Genomic DNA, 20,100 nt, shown 5'->3' with positions numbered 1-20,100 from the left:
TCATTATTTTATTTTTGACTTTTTTTTTTTCCAGAAATAGGAATTATGTTTAATTCCCATGTTACAAATGGGCATATCAGAGTTAGTGACTTGCTGAGGAGCATAAATTCTCCAGTGGCAAGGTACCTGTTCAAGATCAAGGAACTAGCTATCGCTTTCCAACTAATGATTTCAAATTTGCTTAGCCAAGAAATTATTTCCTCCTCACTTCAATGAGCTCTCCTATCAGTTTTACTATGGCTGTGGGAAGTATGACAGCATGACACTCCCCACAATCTGAAACTTGAAGATTCAGTATGTGTATCATGCTGCTATCTCTTATTGCAGTCCCTTTGCAGTCCCTTAAATAACTCGCAGAGCAACAAGGTAAATCAGTTGTGGGTTTGCATCTTTGAAGTCAGTGATGAAGCTCCATAGAAGGTACATGGAATACAGACTGGTGTCCTAAACATACATGTGATCTTGCAACTGTAAACAACTTGATATTAAACAAATTGAAACCTTTTTTCTTGGGGGGAAGAGGAGGGGGCGGTGGCGGTGGCGGTTCCCTTTTCACTCATTCTTGCAGGTGAAAGCTCTACTCAATACATATGCTTAACTTTGAAAACATGCTTAGATTCAAATTAGATTAAAACCTTTATAGTATCAGAATACAATATCACAGTTTGAATCATGTCTATCAATATTAGGCTAAAAGTGAATTAGTACCTTCTCTTTAATAAAGTACTGTATTGCACAAAATATACAGAAGCAGACACAGACATTTTCAAACACAGAAACTTTTGTTAGAGGAGAACACGTTGGTAATTGTTGGTTACATTCAGTTTATTTGATGAATGAAAAGTTATTTCTTTGTGAAGGGGGGAGTAGGAGGAGGCTGCTGCTGCAGATGATGACTTAAGTGAACAGTGAAAATTAATTCCTATAGTAAACAAGGAATAATAGATAATTAGAACACATTGCTAAACATAAAGACACAAGAGAAAGCTGGCTGTGGAGGTGTATGCCTTTCATGCCCTGATTTCAACCTTGAAGTCAGTGGAGTACATCTGTGCAGTTTTGTTAAGTTTTTTTTCTTGTTTGCTCTTTAGGAGGCTTCTCACTACCATTTACACTCCCTATCTGTGAGATATATATCTATATTTTTTTAAATGTAGCAGCACAGGCCTAGTGTTGAAGCAGTAGTGGCTGCCGTTCTCCTCATGTACATTGTCTTTATATTTCCTAGGCAGTAAGACAGTCTGGAGGCATTTACCTTCCTGTCCTTCATATTCTCACCTAAGGGAGAATGAGACAGTAGAAAGCAATGACACTCCTTTTTTTTTTTTTTTTTTTTTTTTTGGCAGAACTCAGGGTCATGGCTTCCAAGTATGGGAATGTCTCGGGACAGCTTCTCTTGTATTTACCTCTTACTTAGACTTCTGGAAAGTTTTCTTTAAGGCTATGAACACATGCTGATTAACTGAATTGTCTGTGATACATAGCTACCTTATTGAACCTCAGTCTCAGATAAATTAAAGAAATTCTCACTCACTTCAATTCCTAGAAATGTTATTCTCCCAGTTCAGTAAGTTTTGTCTGAGATTCAGATCCCAGTTTAGAATTAGATTCAGTAAGAACCCTCCTAATGCTCTGGAAGCAATGTTTGGCTCCAGAATAGAGGCAGGGAAGGGAAGGGAAAGGATATCTATATGCAAGGACACTAGAGATGAAATGGGATATATTTAACTTTTATTCTATCATATTTCCTTATTTTTTGTGTAGAGTAACAAACATTTCCTATCTAATTACAATTACTATGTTATTTACATTTAATGTCTAATAAGTGTGTTGTGACCTACTTGCTCTTCAGGGAGTTTTAATTATTTGGCCATAAGAGGTCATCTAGTTCATTTCCTTGCCTTAAGATAAGACCAACTCTACCCATGTAATTTTATGTCAGTCATGACAGACATAACTAGTGAAGTTTTCCCAGCTCATTTATTCTATCCATGTTTGGGCTGCGATAGGAGTAACGAACTACATTCAAAGCAGCTGGAGAAAGGATCAAGGAAATTTCCTTATTTAAACCTATTTGGCAGGTAAAATAAGAAGGAAGAAAAATTAGAATAATGGAAGGCTTTACAGTTGAGAAAATATAATGAAATTAAGGGGAAAAAAATCCTCTGCTTTTCAGAAGAACTTCTGTAGTGAAAGTACATTAAAATGCAGACTAGTTTAGCTAGAATTATCATATCTGTTTTAATACATATGACGCAAAAGTGCTGAGATGAGGCATAAAAGTGTACTATTTAAGAAGTAATGCTACCCAGGCAGTGGGATGGACTAGAAGCAGTGATACAGAAAAGGCTAGAAACTCCTGTATGGTGTGTAGATTTGGGTTCCTTGGCAGTGGATTCTGACTATCATTAACTTCCAGAAGTTTATCCTGGGAGGGAGTGAAGTGTTGAAGGTCTAATGAAGAAACATCTGGAAGAACTGTTCAGTTCTAACAATAACACAAGAGAAATAACTGTAGAAGCTGTCTAAATGCCCAGCTGCTACTTTATTTCTTGGGATCCGGCAACAGCTGTCATAAGTTAGAGCTGCCTGGGAACCAACTCCTGAAAACTAGGGAACACAGTCATAAGCTGTAGGACATCTTTGCCCCCTCCTCTGATATGTCCTATTGGCTTTTTGGCTATATCAGATTTTGATCCTTGCTTTTGTGTTTTTACTGGATAAAGGTGATGCTCTTGCTCAGTTCTGATATAGGCGATTTTTTAACTGATATTTACCTGATAAGAACTGATAACATGAGTTAAAAACTTAAGTTAATAAGTTAAAAGTTTGGCCCAGTGATTTTAAGAGAAATAGAGGAAATATTTGAAATTTATTTTCTGGTTATCTCTGTCAGATGATATTGTGGACAGATACGACAATTTATCAAAGTCTGTGAATGAAAGGAATGAGAAGCTCCAGATAACTCTGACACGATCCCTAAGTGTGCAGGATGGTTTGGATGAAATGCTTGATTGGATGGAAGGTGTTGAAAAGAGCCTTGAAGAACAAGGTCAAGTGCCTTTGAATTCTGCTGCTATTCAGGATATCATTAGTAAAAGCATTGTAAGTAGCATTCTCTGAAAAAAACATTTGCTTAATATTTCTGATTTCAAGAAAGAATTAGGATCTTAATTTGGCACCTTTAATGGATTCAAAACACTTAATAAAAGGGGCTGTTGCATGAACTGAAACTGCACATAAGGACTTTCTGTAGCTGAAACAGATAGAATTAGACTGATGTAGTAGCTGTACTGATTTGTTGCTTCATATAGTAGACCAGTTCCACTTATTAAAATTTAATTATAAGCAATATAGAATAGTTCTTGCTTCTTTCAGATGCTAGAGCAAGATATTGCCGGTCGCCAAAGCAGCATAAACACTATGAATGAAAAAGTGAAGAAGTTCATGGAAACAGCAGATCCATCCACTGCATCCTCGCTGCAAGCTAAAATGAGTGAACTTGCAGGACGGTTTTCTGAAGCAAGTAACAAGCATAAAGAAAAGCTTGTGAAAATGGAGGAGTTGAAGACCAAAGTGGAGTTGTTTGAAGGTCTGTCAGAAAAACTTCAGACGTTTTTAGATGAGAAAAACCAGGCTTTCAGTGAGACTGAGGCACCAAGAAAGGATGTTAGTGAAGTGTCTCAGTATATGCAGGTACTGTACTATTCCATTTGTATTTATATTCTGCATTTCTACTCTCACTCATCTAAATGATTGAACAATAAGTAAGACATTCTTGTTTCCTAACTTCAACTGGTTAGCTCAAATCAAGGATATAGTTTTGAACAACCAATTGTAAAGTCTAATATGAAAAATATACTTTGTTTTGCAGGAAGCTGTTATAGAATTGGCACAACATAAGAAAGATCTGGAAGTTTTGCAGCAGCTTCTTGAAGAACTTTCGTTTCATGCTTTGCCTGGGGATAAAGCGTTGGTACTAGAAAAAGTAAATACTTTGTCAAAGAAATTCAGGGAGGTAGAGGAGACATTAAAGGAAAAGTAAGTAGAGTAATTATTACAGTGCTTCCACATTTTATACAGTGTGAATTTTATGATGACTGCTGACCTCTTTCATGCAATGTCAGGAGGCTGCAGATAACTCTGGTGCAGAGAATTTTTTTTTAATAAAAGAGATCTTCTATTTGGAAATACCTCTATACTTAGTCTACCTGAGAGTAAGTGGTTCAGGAGCTCTAATGTTAGCTAGAAAAACAAGTAACTCTCTGCAAATTTCGTGATATTTGCAAGAGTCCTGTCAGTTCTAAGGAAAACATACTTTTCTCCTTCTCTGATAGAATATAAATTGCTGCTTGTGAAGTTATTTAAAGTCATGTTTGGAATCAGGCTGCAAAGGAAAACTGAAGAATTTATTATAGCTTTCGTATCAGTTACCTGTACAGCAAATCTAGATTTTCCAAACTCTGGTCATATCCATAAAATTAGTCTTTTGTGACCATATATTAGCTAAACTATTTCTGATTCTGGTCTATCTGTAATCTCCAAACCAGTTGCATCATTAAGGTACGTACAGTTTTCTTTCAGATATCTGTCATATAAAACAAAGTAATAAAAAGTCATTAAACTATGAGATGTAGATTCCTTTCCCGGTCATGCTTTGTTAATCACAGTAACAACACAAGCTGTAGCCATCATGCTTAGACAGCAAACTGGAACTGACTTATATAGCAATTGATAAATGGATCCTGATTTTTGACAGTAGTAGGCAATGATTATTCAAAATCCAAAATGATGCAGTGAAGCAGTTCTCAAATCTCTAGTTATTTTACCAGATTGTCAAAATGCTGTATTTTAGAGACATGAACTGTCATAATTTCCCTGTCTAAAATTTTTATTCACTCACAACTCTTGTGAGTTTCTTTAATCCCTGTATTGCTTTTATCACATAAACGCAAAGACGACTGTGAAAAATGTATTTCACCGCTTGTTCTAGGGATGGAGTTTCTTAAGTCAGGGTTGATGTGATGATATTTGAAGTATTGGTTTTCACGTGGTCTTTGCTTTTATTGAACAGGACTAGGTATACTTAGTTCATCAGCACTGCTGCAATACTACCTCATGGTCAATTCATGTTCGGGCAGAAGATATGCAAGTTGCAATGTAGATTTAATAAGCGCTTTGACAACAGGATGCCTCTACATGGCGGTGTCTGCTTTATCATCTCCACTTGGATTGATAAGCACAAAATAGTTAATAGTTCTCTACCTCCTTTATAAATCGTCTCTGCATCTTTTATGAAAATGTTACAAAGATGGATGTTCTCTACATATACAGAAAATTCACAGATCTATGTGTATTCTCTTTGAAGCACGTTGTGAAGCTGTCATTGAATTCAGGAATAGCAATATCAGACTGATAATATCTGTTGGTTTAATTTTCAGAAGGAATACTGACATTCAGTGCTCAATTTCTCTTGTTTTTGTCTAGAGAAGAGGATGTATCATCTTGTCAGAACCAGATGGATGCTTTTGAGCTCCTTGTAGAATCCCTAAAGAAATGGATAGAAGAGACGACAGAAAGAATTCCAGCAGCGCGACCCTCGCTGAATGCGGAGGAGTTAAAGAAACCTTTGGAAGATACTCTGGTAAGCTGTTGTGTATGAGAAGTGAACTATGGCTAAAGGAAGTAGGGCATCTATTAATAATATAAAAGTACAGCCTTGTGGAATGAGGAAATACAGACTGTAATTCAATGGGGCTTTTTTGCAGATTCTTCTGTTTTTTCCTGTAAGCAATAGGGCAAGATATATTCTATTTTTAGATGTGTAGGTATTTACTAGTAGTGATTATTGATGGTGATTATACACGTTTACTAATAGAACCTGCCTAACAGTTACCATTGCATACTGCACAGTATTTGGGACTGAGGAGCTAGCATTCTCCATTTACATTTACATTCCCACTTCTTTTGCATGTTTTAATGTATTGCAGCTGATTCTGAAGTAGCGTGGTCGTTCCTTTCTTTACATTAAATATTTTGAGTCTGAAATCAGTTTTGTAATGAGTAACGGACTTATTTTCCTAACCAGAATTTGAAAGATGAATGGACTTTAAAAGCACCAGAACTGCAGAAAATGAATAGCAGAGGAACGATGTTATGCAATCTAATTACTGCTGTTACTTCCCCTGCAAAATCAAGAGCAGCTGCAAAATCAGGTATGCATTTGTATGATCAGGTAAACCTAAAGCTTAAAGAGTTTTTAAAACCTTTAAGACAAAATGTTTCACCTGTTGATCAGATTTCTGAATATTACGGCTTGTGAAAAGTAAGTTAGCCACATCTGTTCTGACCATCGTTTGGTGTGACTCTCATTTAAACTGATATGTCTAACTACTGTAATAACTCAGTACACATTCTGATTGCTTTACACTGTCAAAATAGTGTAAAAGCACTTGATGTAAATGATTAGCACGTCCTAAAGCTACTACTTCTGTATGTCATTCCCAGATTATGTACAAATGATTAGTATTACAGTCTTCACCTCACCCCAGAAAACTTCAGGTAATGAGAAAATGACACCATTCTTCAATTCTTGACATATCAGCCAAGTCTGCAAGTAGGACAAATACAGACCCTAATTTTGCAAACGCTGATGAACCTGCACACCTTTACTGCCGCAGAAATTCCTTTCTCATAGCCACAAGACTATTCTGGTGAAGCTAAGCAAGCACATAATTGTTTGCAGAATCATGCAGTTTTTGTTAAAAGAGTGATGAGGATGTAGTTCTTCTAAAAAGTGAAGCCTAACTAACATACTGATCCCAGTACGATAGCATATTTAATGCTAACCTATATTTCAGTCCAAACAACAGCGTGGAAAGGAAGTGGTTCTATATCCCAGTATGACTTTCCTGAGCCAAAATGTATTTCGAGTCTGGAGCTTCAGCTAACTCCTTTTCCCCTGTACTCTGATTTTAAAGTCAGCAAATCTATTTGTATGATTTTCTATACCATGGTATTTAAATGTTGACTTGTTTTACAGAAACCAATAATTCTGTTTAGTGTCATTTAAGCTGTAAGTTAAGTCAGGAGGTACCTAGGGTGTTTTAATGGCCAGAAATAGATCTTCAGTCAGTTCTCCTTGAATTTATTTCCTGACCTAGTTAGTTCAAGCATGTTGGCCTCTGTTGGTCATCTGTAAAGGACAGCAGGAGGAAGGGACTGCTTGAGGATACCTATTTGGCAAGAGTAGAGCACTTTCTTTTTCACATTTCTTTGTAATAGCTGCTTCTGTTTTCATTCTTGTTTGAATTTAAAATTTAAAGAACATTTTGGAGCCTTATATAGAATATTTGTGCTCCTTCCTTTGCCCCTTTCGCTCTTCCTGTACATCCAGATAGATGAATTAATTAAATAAATAGCATAGAAGAGCAGCTGTAATTCTCCGGACCAGAGTATTTACTCTCCTAGACAAGAACTGTACTGTGTATTACTTAATCACAGCTATAAATACCAGAGTCCAGCTAATAGAGCACAAAGATTTGCAAGGCTCTGGCTGGGGGCTGTGACAGTTCTTATCTGGTTTATTTTCTCTTACCATCCTCCAGCTGCTGCTAATGTGGTCCTCACTGTCCAGCTGGTACTGTGGGGTAGATGCACAGCTTTCTCCAAGGCAGCGGTTAATCTTTCTCCATTAATTACTCATCTGGGAATACATATGTGTAGGAGAGCTGGAAGGGATTCTCCTTGCTGCTCTCTGCAGAGTGGCTCTGTTACCCAGCTCTGAGGTTTGTCTGCTTTTCACAAAGCCTGCATAGGCCTGGTTCCAAATGCTGTGAAATACTATTAAAATTCGTGGGCTTCTTGGGTGAAAGGCTTCTTCTGGGTAGCACCAAGGACTTCCCATGTATCAAGAAGACTCCACGTTGCAATCTCTGTTGTGGAACACATATACAGGTCTTGCTTATGACAAGAGAGGAAGTGATTTGCACTCAGTGAGAGCTGCCCTCACAGTTGGGCATAGACCTTTGTCCACTGCAGTCATTTATTTAGCATAGCATTGTAAGCAGTAAGACTGCTTATGTCAGGTGTTTGTTTGCACATATACGGGTGCATGTGCACACCCACACACTACGTATGTACATATGCATATATGGTTCCACTTAGGGTACTAGTTAGCTGGAGCTGTTTAAAACTTAAAACAACCTTAAAATATATAAACACAATCTAAATAAAATATTAGCTATACAAGTGTAGCATGTAGGTATTGCTTTAATGTTATAATGAGAATTACATATCATAACTACAAGTTCTGTTTTAAAGAGGAAATACAATGCTGAATTTTTGGTGGGAAAAGGCCCTGATAGACACAGAACTTAGTCTCTCTCAATCCATAGGTGGAACAATGTTAAATGGTGAAGGAGGAGCTCCAGGTACGCAGGATTTTCTGAAAAGTAAAGGTGAGTAACCACTAAGTAAAAATTTCAGTATTGATAAAGAATTGCCATTGTGAGCTGGTCTTAAATATAATAAATATTTTAAAAGTTATTTACACATCTGCATGGAAGAGTCTGTAGAAGCCTGGGAAATTTCACATCACCTAAGAAATAAGAAAAATAAGGTAAGAAATAAGAAACATAAGAAATAAGAAAATTAAGAAAATAATAAAAATAAAAAACATAAACATAAGAAGTAGAAAAATCACACAACATACGTATGTTGGCTAGTAAGATGATACATGAAATTTCATGTAAAAACACTTATCTTCAGTATTTCCTTTGAAGACAGATCGAATCTGGCTTTGTTTTCTGAATCAGTATGTATTTTTATAAATACAGGTATAGCTGTTTTAATATAAGATATGGCCTGTGAGAAAATTCTGTTTAGTATGCGTGTGGTTTCAAGCCTTTTAATACCCACCCACATACACAGACGCATGCACATACATACACGTACATGTACGAAGACATCCACTTCATATACATTTTTATTACTTTATGTGACCAATTCCTTTTGAGAAACAAAGGAACTTATATCGGCACTTTGCATGTGAGTGTTGATAACCATGTACTGTGTCTTGGGTCTGCAGTGTTCATTCTCCTAAATTACAATCTACTTAGTACGCAGTTTGCCTGTGAAGGTCTCAATAACATAACAGCATCTGGTAATGGCTTTGAGTAAAATATAATTGCAGTAATGTTAGGCCGACATGTAGTAGTTGAACTATTTTCCAGTACATTCAATTTTCTGCTGCAGTATTGTTGCTTAAAACAATAAGATAACAATGGGTACGATTTGTATATCTGTCTGTATTAAAGTTACTGTTTCTGTGAAATGAGAAGCTCTTGCAAATAGGGAACTTAAATGAGGTCATTTATATGCGGTGTTACCATGTTTAGAGTAAACTAGAAATAATGGTAGCATGTTTAGTGGCTTCTTATTTGGGGGACTTCAGGAACTTCTAAACAGTACTTTGAGTTACATTCCTATATTGTAACTCAGAGTATTGTTTAGACACTCCTGAAGTTTTAAGTACGTTGAAGGGCTTGTAATTTCTCACACAGTCTTTATTCATCTTTCCTTTTATAGAACTGACAACTGTTCAACAAGCCATGTCTGATGTAAATCACAGTTACGAAGATTTGGGAGTTTTACTGAAGGAAAAGGTTTCAGAACTGGAAAGTATGCTTACAAAAATGAAAAATATTCAGGAAGAATCAACCTCAATGATGCAGTGGTTACAGAAAATGGACAAAACCGCATCAGATTGGGAAGCTGCTCCAACTGATAGTGAGGCTGTTAAAGCCCAAGTTGAGCAACATAAGGTACTTTGTGTCTTCAAAAAATGATACTTTACTCTCCATTGCAATTATTGACAGAATTTTGTTTGAACAACTGATGCCTCAGCTGAGTATGATATCGCAGAGAGTATTTCAATAATCCTGGTAGATGTGCCAATCTAGCACACAACAGATCTGGCAAGCTGTCTATGTAATAAAAGGAGCATGAAAGAAGGAATTGTATTGATTATTGAAGGGTGTATTGATTATACAATATACTTTTTTGGTATCCTTAATGGTTGTGAGTTATTTACCAGACAGCTTGTAAGACGTGAAGGGCTTTATCTATCAGAAAGCTGTTTCTGCAGCTGCTGGTTCACTGACACTCTACAGACCTCCCGGACTCTGCAGCTGCAGAGGCTTATGTCTATTCCAAGGCAACATTTCTCTTCAGCAGCCATGTCATGCTTGTTAAGTTACATAGCTGTTCAACAGTCTCCTTTCCCCTTTTTGACTGGTATAAGAAAACCACTGAATCAGCATTTAGCTTCTATCCCTTTTCAGCACTGGAAATATATGCTTCTTTAGCAACAAAGGACAAGATCTATATGTGTAAAGGTTCATCCTTAAAGGGATAAGTAATGGATAGCTCTTGAAATGGAAAATTCTTTCCTTGCCTGTGAGTTGATAAATAAGGACAGAGTTTGATTCAAGTGATGCACTTTTTTCAGATTTGGCTGGTCAGCCTTAAAAATTAACCTGAACAGCTATTGACTTTCCGTAAGTTTGACTTTTCCTCAGACTTGGATAACATTCCATCCTAAAACTCAAACTAAATGTGGAAAAAATTTGCTCCATAGTTTTTAACAGAGTATATTCAAAGCTAACAAGACCATCCTACCTCCAGTGTAGTGATAGGAGAGTATTTGTAGACAGCTGGAAAAATGACTGCGTGCTCAGGCCAGAGTCATCCCGTTGATGCCATTGTGCTTTTTACTAGAAGTACTAAATCAAATAAAGACAGACTTGTTCAGTGTAATTTTAAGTGGTTTTTTTTTGATAGTTAAAACTCAAATCGACAATGCAAGTTCTATTACTTAAGAATATTCAAACGAGCGCTTTGCTGGGTGTAAGGACTGTTCATTTCTCAGTCCTCTAAGAATGGCACGAACTGTTCTGTAGGGATTACTAGGGCATCTAGGTCTCCTGGTAGGTGTACACTTTAAGCTATGGTGCTCTCTGAACTGTAATTCTAGATGATCTACAGGAAGCTGTCTGTCTGTGATAGCAGGAATTTCAGTGAGCTAAATGAGCCCGCGCAGAGCTCCTGACTGCTGGCCCCAGTTGGGTTCTTTCTGCTTTGAGCTGCACTTGTGCATTAGTAGATTACCTACTGTACAAGAACAGCTTCCAAGTCCGTGTGAGTATGATAGGACCTGGTGGAGCTTATTTATGTAAATTCTCTAAATTCTCTGTCACTTCCTCAAATTAAGCAATAATTGTTATTTTATGACCAGCCAGTATATACATGATCTGCCATTATAGGGCATTTTGAGCTGCACAGCAGAAAAGCAGTATAAATGCTATGCATTTATTGTTTGGTTTTGTGCTTGGCATCTCAGCATTACAGACTTTAAAAATGCTCTACATTTCTTCTTTGGTTTCTTATTTATTAATTTTACCATTTGACTTTATAGCTGTTTGAAACTGAGTTAAAGCAAAGCGAGAATAAAGTGCAGGAGCTAAAGGACAAAGTGACAGAGCTGCTGGAGAAGAACCCCAACTCTCCTGAGGCACCCAAATGGAGACAAATGCTGGATAAAATAGGTACTTCAGTACAGTCCCATTATAACTCTGACTGATTTGGAAATGGCTTTATTATGAGGTTTTTTTTAACATATCATCAGTCACTGATATTTTTAATGTCTTGCTCGCTCCTCCCTCATAAATCCTGTGCAAAATAACTCCCTTTACAAGAGTGTAGAGCTGGAGTAATTCCACTGAAGTCCATCAGCTTTGGATTTATATCCGTGCAATTGAGAGAGGCTATAGCTTGACTCCCTGTTTTAGAGGGCTTTGCAATTTATCTTTTTCAAACAGCATGTGTTAAAACTTGAGAGGTTGGTTATTGTTCCTGATAGATATGCTGGTTATTCTTACAACATATGATGAAAGCAAATTAAGTCAATTCTTGTTTGATATAAAGAATCTTTTGAGTTGTTGTTAATGCTTTTCTGCATGCTTTTTTTCTGTGTGCCTTGTGGCTTTTCTCATTTTGTGGTTTTAGTGGCTTTTTGCCATTTTTTCTAAAACTGACTTTATAAATTTTGCCAGAAAAATGGAAATGACCATGTTTGGACAATACGTTTTGAGATAGCGCAGCATGTAATTTTCATGAGCTTTTAAAAATACTTCTTAGGTTTGTCATATTTTAAAATAAATCATAGTATGAAACACTGATTGACTCAGTAGGTATTTTTATAGCTACACCCGCAGTAGTTTTAAAGTTGATAAATTTTCTAACTTGACCTCTTTATGAATGTACTCTGAAAAGTTTTTACAAAGTTTAAAGAGCAGCTGAGGTCTCAAAGGGAACTTGTGCTGAAAGGGAATTAGTACAGGAGGAGCAGGGATCAGAGACAGTGAAGTGGCAAAAGAAATAGAAAAAAACACAGTTGAAATTCAGGGAGTTGAGGAGATCTAGCAAAACAGCAGAGCTGAGTGAGCAAGCACTGAAAGAGGGAAAGCAAGACCCCAAGAGTTAATGGCTGCTCTGGAAGCCATTGGGATAGGCAGAAGTGGAATAGGCTGTAGATACTGGCTTCTGAGTTCACAAGGCACTTTTTCTTGTCGCCTGTCACTAGCTACCTGGTTCAGATGTCTAAATTAGGAAGTTAATTGTCACAGACTAACACCTAATACAAACATTTGAAAGAGAAGTGCTCCTTCAAAGGGCGGTTCAGAGCAGACGCCTAAATTAGGGTTTAGACTCACTTTTGGAAAGGTATCTATTTCTTTTCATTGACTAAATAGGAAGGCAAGTCTACCGAATCAAACTAGACTTAAGCTGTGAGTATATAGCACTTTGATTTGCATGTCATTTGGGGTCCAGGTCTAAGTTTGATGGTATTTCACTTTAGTAATATTCTGATCTAATTTTATTGCATGTTGTATATTCATTGTTCTAAAAATTCCATATGTGGCTATATTAAACTTCAGACTTTTAATGAAGCATCTATTGGTCTGACTGTCAGAAGATGCAAGTGTATTTGCCTAGTCACTGCAAGAAGGCATCTGGAATTAATCCGCAAGAAGCCTTATTAGAGAGCTGTTTATGTTTCATATATAATCCGCTGTATGACAACCCGTCTGCTAGAACATGCGTGCAATATGTTAACATTATCATTGTTAGATTCCAAATGGAAAGAGCTCAATCAAGTTACATCTGAGAGACAGCAAAAACTGGAAGAGTCTTCAAATTACCTGACCCAGTTCCAGACAGCAGAAGCTCAGTTAAAGCACTGGCTTGTAGAAAAGGAGCTAATGGTCAGTGTGCTGGGACCACTATCAATTGATCCAAATATGCTGAATACACAAAAGCAACAGGTCCAGGTGAGTAAGGACTGCCAACATGCAGTACTGATCAAGTTTTTCTGCTTTCTTTGCTATTAGCAAAGTATTATTTTGCATTTAGCATACAGCTCAGTCCTGAGGAGCTATTACATTTGTTTATCAGTAAATATCAGCTTAAGTCATGCTTGACTCCAGTAATTACAAGAAAAAAATTCTCATGAGAGTGAAGGCAGATCAAAAGAACTAAAGGAAAAATGTTCAGGACTTACTCCTTGGGGAGATACTAATCCTCAGATACGTTTTGGTGTTTTGACCATGCTGTGGTTTCTCTGTAGTCTAATGAAAACAGTCCTTTGAAGTTTTATTAATTTGAGTGTGTATGTAAGATTTTTATGATCAGTCCTCATAGAGGGTCTAGGCTGTAGGACTAGCTTTTTAAGATTTTATTCACTTGTCTGTGCCAGTAGCTAATAAAAATATGAAAGCAAGTGAAATGCAAGTACTGTGAATAGATATGTGGCCAAGAGTGCAAAAGATAGAAGGAAAAGTATAGGGAAAAAGTAGAGTAGTTTACTTACAGAATATTGCAAACTCACAGTGAAAAAGAAGCCAAAGTTAAATCAGGCTAAATAGCAGAAACTTGGACTGTTAATTTCAAACATTTCTATTGCTGCTAGTTCATTTAAACTGTGAAGAGAAATTACATTCTTATTTTGCAAAAATATTATTAAAGCTGATGTATCCCTATTGATCAAAAGAAAGAGTTTAAAACATGAACTGTGTTCTAATACTATGTGAAATTGGCTTAAAATTGGCTTGTAAAAGCTTCAAAAATCTGTAAAGCCAGCATAAGACTGTTATGTATCACTTAACAGTGCTTAAAATTTAAGCTTCATTGACTTAAAAAGGAAGGGTTTGGAACGTTGCGTAAAAGTAAAACCATGATATTTGTCCCTTCTTTTGTAAGCATTATGACTTACTGTCAAAAAAAAAAATCAGTACTGAGAACCACTAATATAAACTTTAACAAATCTTACTGTATAGATTCAGTCATTTCATGAATTACCAAATATTGTCTGTGCTCTAATAATGCTTTGCAATATTATGTCACTATACAACTTCTTTGAAGTTCTGTCTTAAGGCAAATTTCAAAACTGTCTAGGAAGGAAGACCCCGCTCGAACCTAAACAGTGATTATTTTACTTGGTACAGTTACTTAATTACTGTAATATTGACAGAATTCATTATTTACCAGCATCTGCTGACTGAATTTCCATTTGATGGTGTTTAACTATTTTTTCCTGTTTCTTTTATGTAAACACGTGGAAACAACACTGCATTTATGTGTAGAAGCTGAAATTAATTGACTAGCTTTTTAAACTCAGAGATTAATTACTCTGTTAATGGAGCATAGCTACAACATATTCCATATAATTTTTGTCAGAAGCATTTTGCTCCTTTTTTGCAAGGTAAATGCTTTTTAAAATTTACTTTCTTCCCAGATTCTGCTCAAAGAGTTTGACACTAGAAAGCCACAATACGAACAGTTAACTACAGCTGGCGAAGGGATTCTGAAGAGGCCTGGTGAACATCCCCCCTCTCATGAAATTGTAAAAGAGCAACTGGCAGCTGTGGCACGAAAGTGGGACAGTCTAACTGGCCAACTGAGTAACAGATGTGACCGAATTGACCAAGCCATTGGGAAAAGCACAGAGTACCAAAGCCTGCTTAGAAGTCTGTCAGATAAGCTAAGTGCCTTGGATAGCAAACTAAGCAGCAGCCTGGCTGTGAGCACACAACCTGATGCTGTGAAACAACAATTGGAAATTGCTAGAGAAATGAAGGAGGAAATAGAACAGGAAATGAAGAACATAAATGCGGCTCAAGCTCTCTGTGAAGAGCTATCAGTGCTGGTTGGAGAAGAGTATTTGAAAGCAGAACTTACAAGGCAGTTAGATGGCATCGTAAAATCATTTAAGGATATTGAGCAAAAATCCGGTTAGTATTTATTTAAAGAGAAATAGTAATTAAGGCATAAAGTAAAGCATCACAGTTAAATTTATTTTTACGGTCAGTAGTCAAATGTTGAGTGAGCTGAGCTGAATGCCCACTCTGTATTCTGTCCCAGCAGTTGTACGTTAGAACTTAGGAGTGAGTCCCCCTTCCTTGAAAAGGCAAAAACAATACTTTGGATCTCTAATGGGAATTTTAGGAGAGACTGAGCGCAATAACAGTCCTGCTCTTCTCATCTCTCCCTTCTGATACATCTTCGCTTAATTAGGATGCGAAAATTGGATGCTGTTCAGTGAACTATCTAACTGTGCATAGGTGCAGAACGTAAGCCAAAATTGTCATGTTTGTGCTAAGAACCAACGAGTTTGGCAGAAAACCAGTGGCAATTGTATACAACTGCCTGTGATAGAAGCGGGTCAGTAGTCTGCAGCCTTTCCTTACCTCGTTAACAACAGAACTGAGCGAGTAATACACTGCAGGCAATGTCATACTTTGTTGTCCCTAACAGCCTCATTTTTAGCTTTTTAATTTCCTCTGGTCACGAGGAACATCAAAAGATCTCCCTAAAAACATATTGCCTGCAGGCCATGAGTTAGGCATGACCAGGTTAGATTACTTAATGTTGTTCCCTGCGCTTACGCTTTATAATATCATGAAACACAACTGTGTGCCTTTTACCCCAAATCTGCCTGAATGCGATTCATGTAGACATAGATTGGCTAAGCTTCCTGGATTTGATTGACATCCAAATGCCTTCGCTGTTCTGCTGTATTCTAGGCGCAAGACTACCTATCCCTTGCGAGGGACTTGCAAGGGATCAAATCCCACACGCTAAGGACAAGCTCTCCTCATGTTAATGATCATTTATAACAAAATCAAAAGTAGTATTTTTTTCAGTGAGTGTTAGCTGATTCTGATAATGAACATTCATGCTGTCTTTTGCTTTGTAGATAACCATGTTCAGCAGCTTCAGTCGGCGTATGCCACTTCTCATCAGTTCCAGCAAATGTCTGAAGACTTTCAGACCTGGCTAGACAAAAAGAAAGAAGAGCTGAACCAGGCTCGTCCTATATCAGCCAAACTTGATGCCTTGCAGTCACTAATTGAAGAACAGAAAGATTTTAAGAAGACCCTGTCCGATCAGATTAGTTCCTATGAAAAAATTATTGCAGAAGGAGAAAGTATCTTACAGAAGACTCAAGGTGCTGACAAGGCAGCATTACAGTCCCAAATTGCCACACTCAAAAGTAACTGGGATGAAATGAATAAACAGGTAAAAGAAAGGCAAGATAAATTAACAGATTGTCTGGAGAAAGCTCTCCAGTACAAGCAGCATGTAGAAAATCTGCAGCCATGGATAGAGAAATGTCAAAGCAACCTATGTGAAGTACAAGTTGGCATAAACCCTGTTGAAATAGAGAATTCTATTGTTCAGGTGAAGGCCTGGCAGAAGGACCTGGATAAACATCATGGCATGGTGGAGCTATTGAATAATACTGCTGAAAGTTTGCTCAGTGCAAGTGAAAGAGATAAAGAAGTTGTTAAAGAGGAGACTAAGGCACTTAATCAGAAAGTGAAAACAGTCACAGAACAATTACATCAGAAGAGAGAGTGCTTGGAAAATATGGCACAGAGGCTGAAAGAGTTTCAGGAATCATCCAGGGAAACTGAAAACCAGCTTAAAAGTGCCAAGGAGCATCTGGAAGCTCATGATGCGCTTGGACCTCAGTCATTTAGTAACAAACACCTGACAATGATGCAGACCCAGCAGAAGGCGTTACACGCTTTAAAGCCCCATGTTGATTTGGCAAAAAAGCTTGCCCAAGAACTGGTGATAGAAGCTTCTGATTCAGCAGGTGTTTCTGACCTTTTGCTAAAAGCTGAATCCTTGGAGCAAGAGTACAGTGCAGTGAACCAGCAGGTTGACGATAGGTGCTCGTTCTTGGAGACAAAACTTCAGGGAATTGGCCATTTCCAGAACAGCATCCGAGAGATGTTCTCTCAGTTTGCCGAGTTTGATGATGAGCTTGACAGCATGGCTCCAGTGGGGAGAGACCTTAACGTACTGCAGTCACAGAGAGAGGATATAAAACGTTTCCTGAAAAAGCTGGAAGACCTTATAATGAATAATGAAAGTGCTAATAAAAACTGTAAAATGATGCTAGCCACAGAAGCTGAAGCTTCTCCTGACCTTGTTGGTATAAAAAGAGATTTGGAAGCTTTAAATAAACAGTGCAACAAATTACTCGACAGAGCAAAAGCCAGGGAAGATCAAGTGGAGGGGACCATTAGCCGTGTTGAGGAGTTTTACAGTAAGCTGAAAGAGTTTTCCAGCCTGCTTGGGAGAGCTGAAGAGCACGAAGAGTCGCAAGGTCCTGTTGGAATGGAAACGGAGACTATCAATCAGCAGCTGAATACATTCAAGGTAGGAAGATTTCTTTCTTACTACTGTAAAGTGTTTTACCACAATGCAATTTAATTAAAAATCATAGTGAAAAGGATTGGTTAAATGCAGACCATGGAGAAGTCTTGTTTCGTAGCAGTCGGTCATTCTTGTATGCCTTTTGGATATATTTTTTTAAAACTGGAATATCTTGTCTTTCTCCAGACTTTCCTTTGCTACAGCTTGGTGGGCTTGCTTTCTTTGTATCCCAGTTTGTAACTCCTAAGCTCCGCTTCTCTCTTTCACCTTTCTTCATAATCTTGTTTCCTTATGCAGCCCATCTACCCTACCTTCTTTCGAGAAGCATGTTGTCTCTGTTCCGATGTCCGTCTATCTCACGGGCTTCCTTCTTAACTGCTCTTTGAGTTTTAGACTCCAATATTCACCTACCAGCCCATATTCACTTTGCTCACGTGAATACTCTCCATTTTTTTTCCATCTTTGCTCATCTGAATAGTCTCATTTTTTTGACCAGGGCATAGGCATCAGTGTTGGTAGATTTAGGACCTTACCTTTCCCTATTTTCTGTTCTAACACATAGTTCAGCTTAACCTCAGCTGAATCCCAGCCTTACCTAGAAACATACTAGTAAGAAGAATTCAGGTAAAATATTCATCTTTCCACAGAGGGAGTTTATTGTGGCATCCTTATGCAAAAAGCACTTTGCAGCTTCCATGCGTAGCTTTCTGTAAGCAGCCCTCATCCAGTTCAGAAAAATACGTTGCTGTGATACTGGGTATAAATTGTGTGGCGGTTGACGTTGAAATGAAGTGCAGGTATTTTAGGCTACAGTCAGTGAAATGGCAGTGCTCACTGGAATGACTGGTAAAGCACACGGATGTAAGCAGCGTTTGAAATAGATCAGAAATATCCTAACGGCTCTGTAGTAGCGCTGAATATTCTGTGTGGCTTTGGTTTCGTTTCCATCTAATATTGATTCAAAAGCCTTCATGACGTGCCCTGGTAAGCCATGTTGCTGAAAAGAAGTAATTACATGCTAGGCCCAACAGAGGGTGCATTTTGCTTGTTTAGACTAAACCATGTTAGAAACGAAAACTAAACGCTAAAACTTTCATCAGGGAGTTTGTCTTCTGTAAACTGTGGTGATCTCTCAGAATGCATAAATAGAGGCGAAACTCTTGAACAAATAGTTACACGAGGAAGAGTTTCTGTTACACTGTGAGGATTAAAATTGTATGCCGGTCTGTCCAAACAAGTCTGTCTCAATTTAAAATAGAAACAAATGGCTTTTCTTTGTGTATGGTTGGTAAAATACTTTGGAAATCTGAATATAACAGAAGATCCCGCTGTGGTTATTATTGCTTAGACTGACTGTACAGGATTTAAGTGGCAGGCTCTTTGTGATCTCTGATTTTACCACGTTTCTTATGTTTTCAAACATTAGTTGCAGCTTCAGGTCATTTAAACCATATATATCTCTTTCTGGCCATAAAGAACAATACTTTCACCATGTAAGGGAAAACATGGATGATGAATATACAGTACAAGAATCCAGAGAACTGTATAGCCGGTGCGCCTTTCTGTGCTTTGTCTTGGTACTGTACTTGGTAAGATCATTGGACGAGAAATATAACAACTTCAAAATTCAGGAATCTTTCGGGAGTGAGATCCTTGGCTAGTCAGTGAAGACCTGTAGGAAGATAGCGTCCCTGAAACCAAAGGGCTTGTATGGGAAAAAGACGTTACAAAAAAAAAAAAAAAGCTGAAGAAGGGAAAAGGAGAACAGTGATTGCAGCATGTTTATATCCAGAATTATCCTCTAGAATTGTGTTTATCTTAGATATTTTGAGCTTAGAAATGTGTTTTGTTTGAAACAACTAGTTTATGCTGCACCACTGCTTATGAGTGAACACTCAATGCCGTTAAACAGGAGGCGAAAAATGAAAAAGTGAAGGGGTTGTTGACATAAGTGAGGAGAAAATGCAGGAATGAAGTAGTAGAGTGAGAAGCACTTGAAGAAAAATAGGAAGGAGACAAAATAGGTCATTTTATTAGGCTAGCGTGGTAGGGGCAGGTAGCAAAGGGTGATGGATAGGAGGAGAGAGTAAGTTCAACAATAGCTCTTCTCATAGTCGGTGTGAGTGCCTCTGGGCTGTATGACAGCAAAATTACAATAGGTCTCGCACCTCTTGATGCTCTTTATCCTTCCAAAGAGTTAATTCACCTGAGTCAGCAAGCCAGAGGTAGACTGGCTCCTGCAAGTCGTGCTCCACTGATGGTGCATTTGCTCACATGTGTGTGCCTGCACACAAACACACACACACCGCCACA

General features: G+C 37.7%; 1 protein-coding gene across 28 annotated transcripts in view; it reads left to right on the top strand.

Annotated features, from left to right (window-relative positions):
• The window catches only part of LOC104151956 (dystonin), a 309,066-nt gene that overhangs the window by 211,975 nt on the left and 76,991 nt on the right, over positions 1-20,100 (top strand). For all 28 annotated transcript variants that reach the window (XM_068937429.1, XM_068937427.1, XM_068937406.1 and 25 more), the window contains 11 exons: positions 2,897-3,105; positions 3,379-3,696; positions 3,875-4,041; positions 5,488-5,644; positions 6,089-6,215; positions 8,397-8,459; positions 9,589-9,824; positions 11,477-11,606; positions 13,192-13,391; positions 14,855-15,350; positions 16,316-17,790. In XM_068937429.1, coding sequence (XP_068793530.1) covers positions 2,897-3,105; positions 3,379-3,696; positions 3,875-4,041; positions 5,488-5,644; positions 6,089-6,215; positions 8,397-8,459; positions 9,589-9,824; positions 11,477-11,606; positions 13,192-13,391; positions 14,855-15,350; positions 16,316-17,790 — 3,578 coding nt within the window. The remainder of the gene's footprint in view (positions 1-2,896; positions 3,106-3,378; positions 3,697-3,874; positions 4,042-5,487; positions 5,645-6,088; positions 6,216-8,396; positions 8,460-9,588; positions 9,825-11,476; positions 11,607-13,191; positions 13,392-14,854; positions 15,351-16,315; positions 17,791-20,100) is intronic.

The sequence above is a fragment of the Struthio camelus genome, chromosome 3 (assembly GCF_040807025.1).
Source record: "Struthio camelus isolate bStrCam1 chromosome 3, bStrCam1.hap1, whole genome shotgun sequence".
NCBI lineage: Eukaryota > Metazoa > Chordata > Aves > Struthioniformes > Struthionidae > Struthio > Struthio camelus.
The sequence above is the reverse complement of the archived record's forward strand: the minus strand, read 5'-3'. Positions and strand labels throughout refer to the sequence as shown.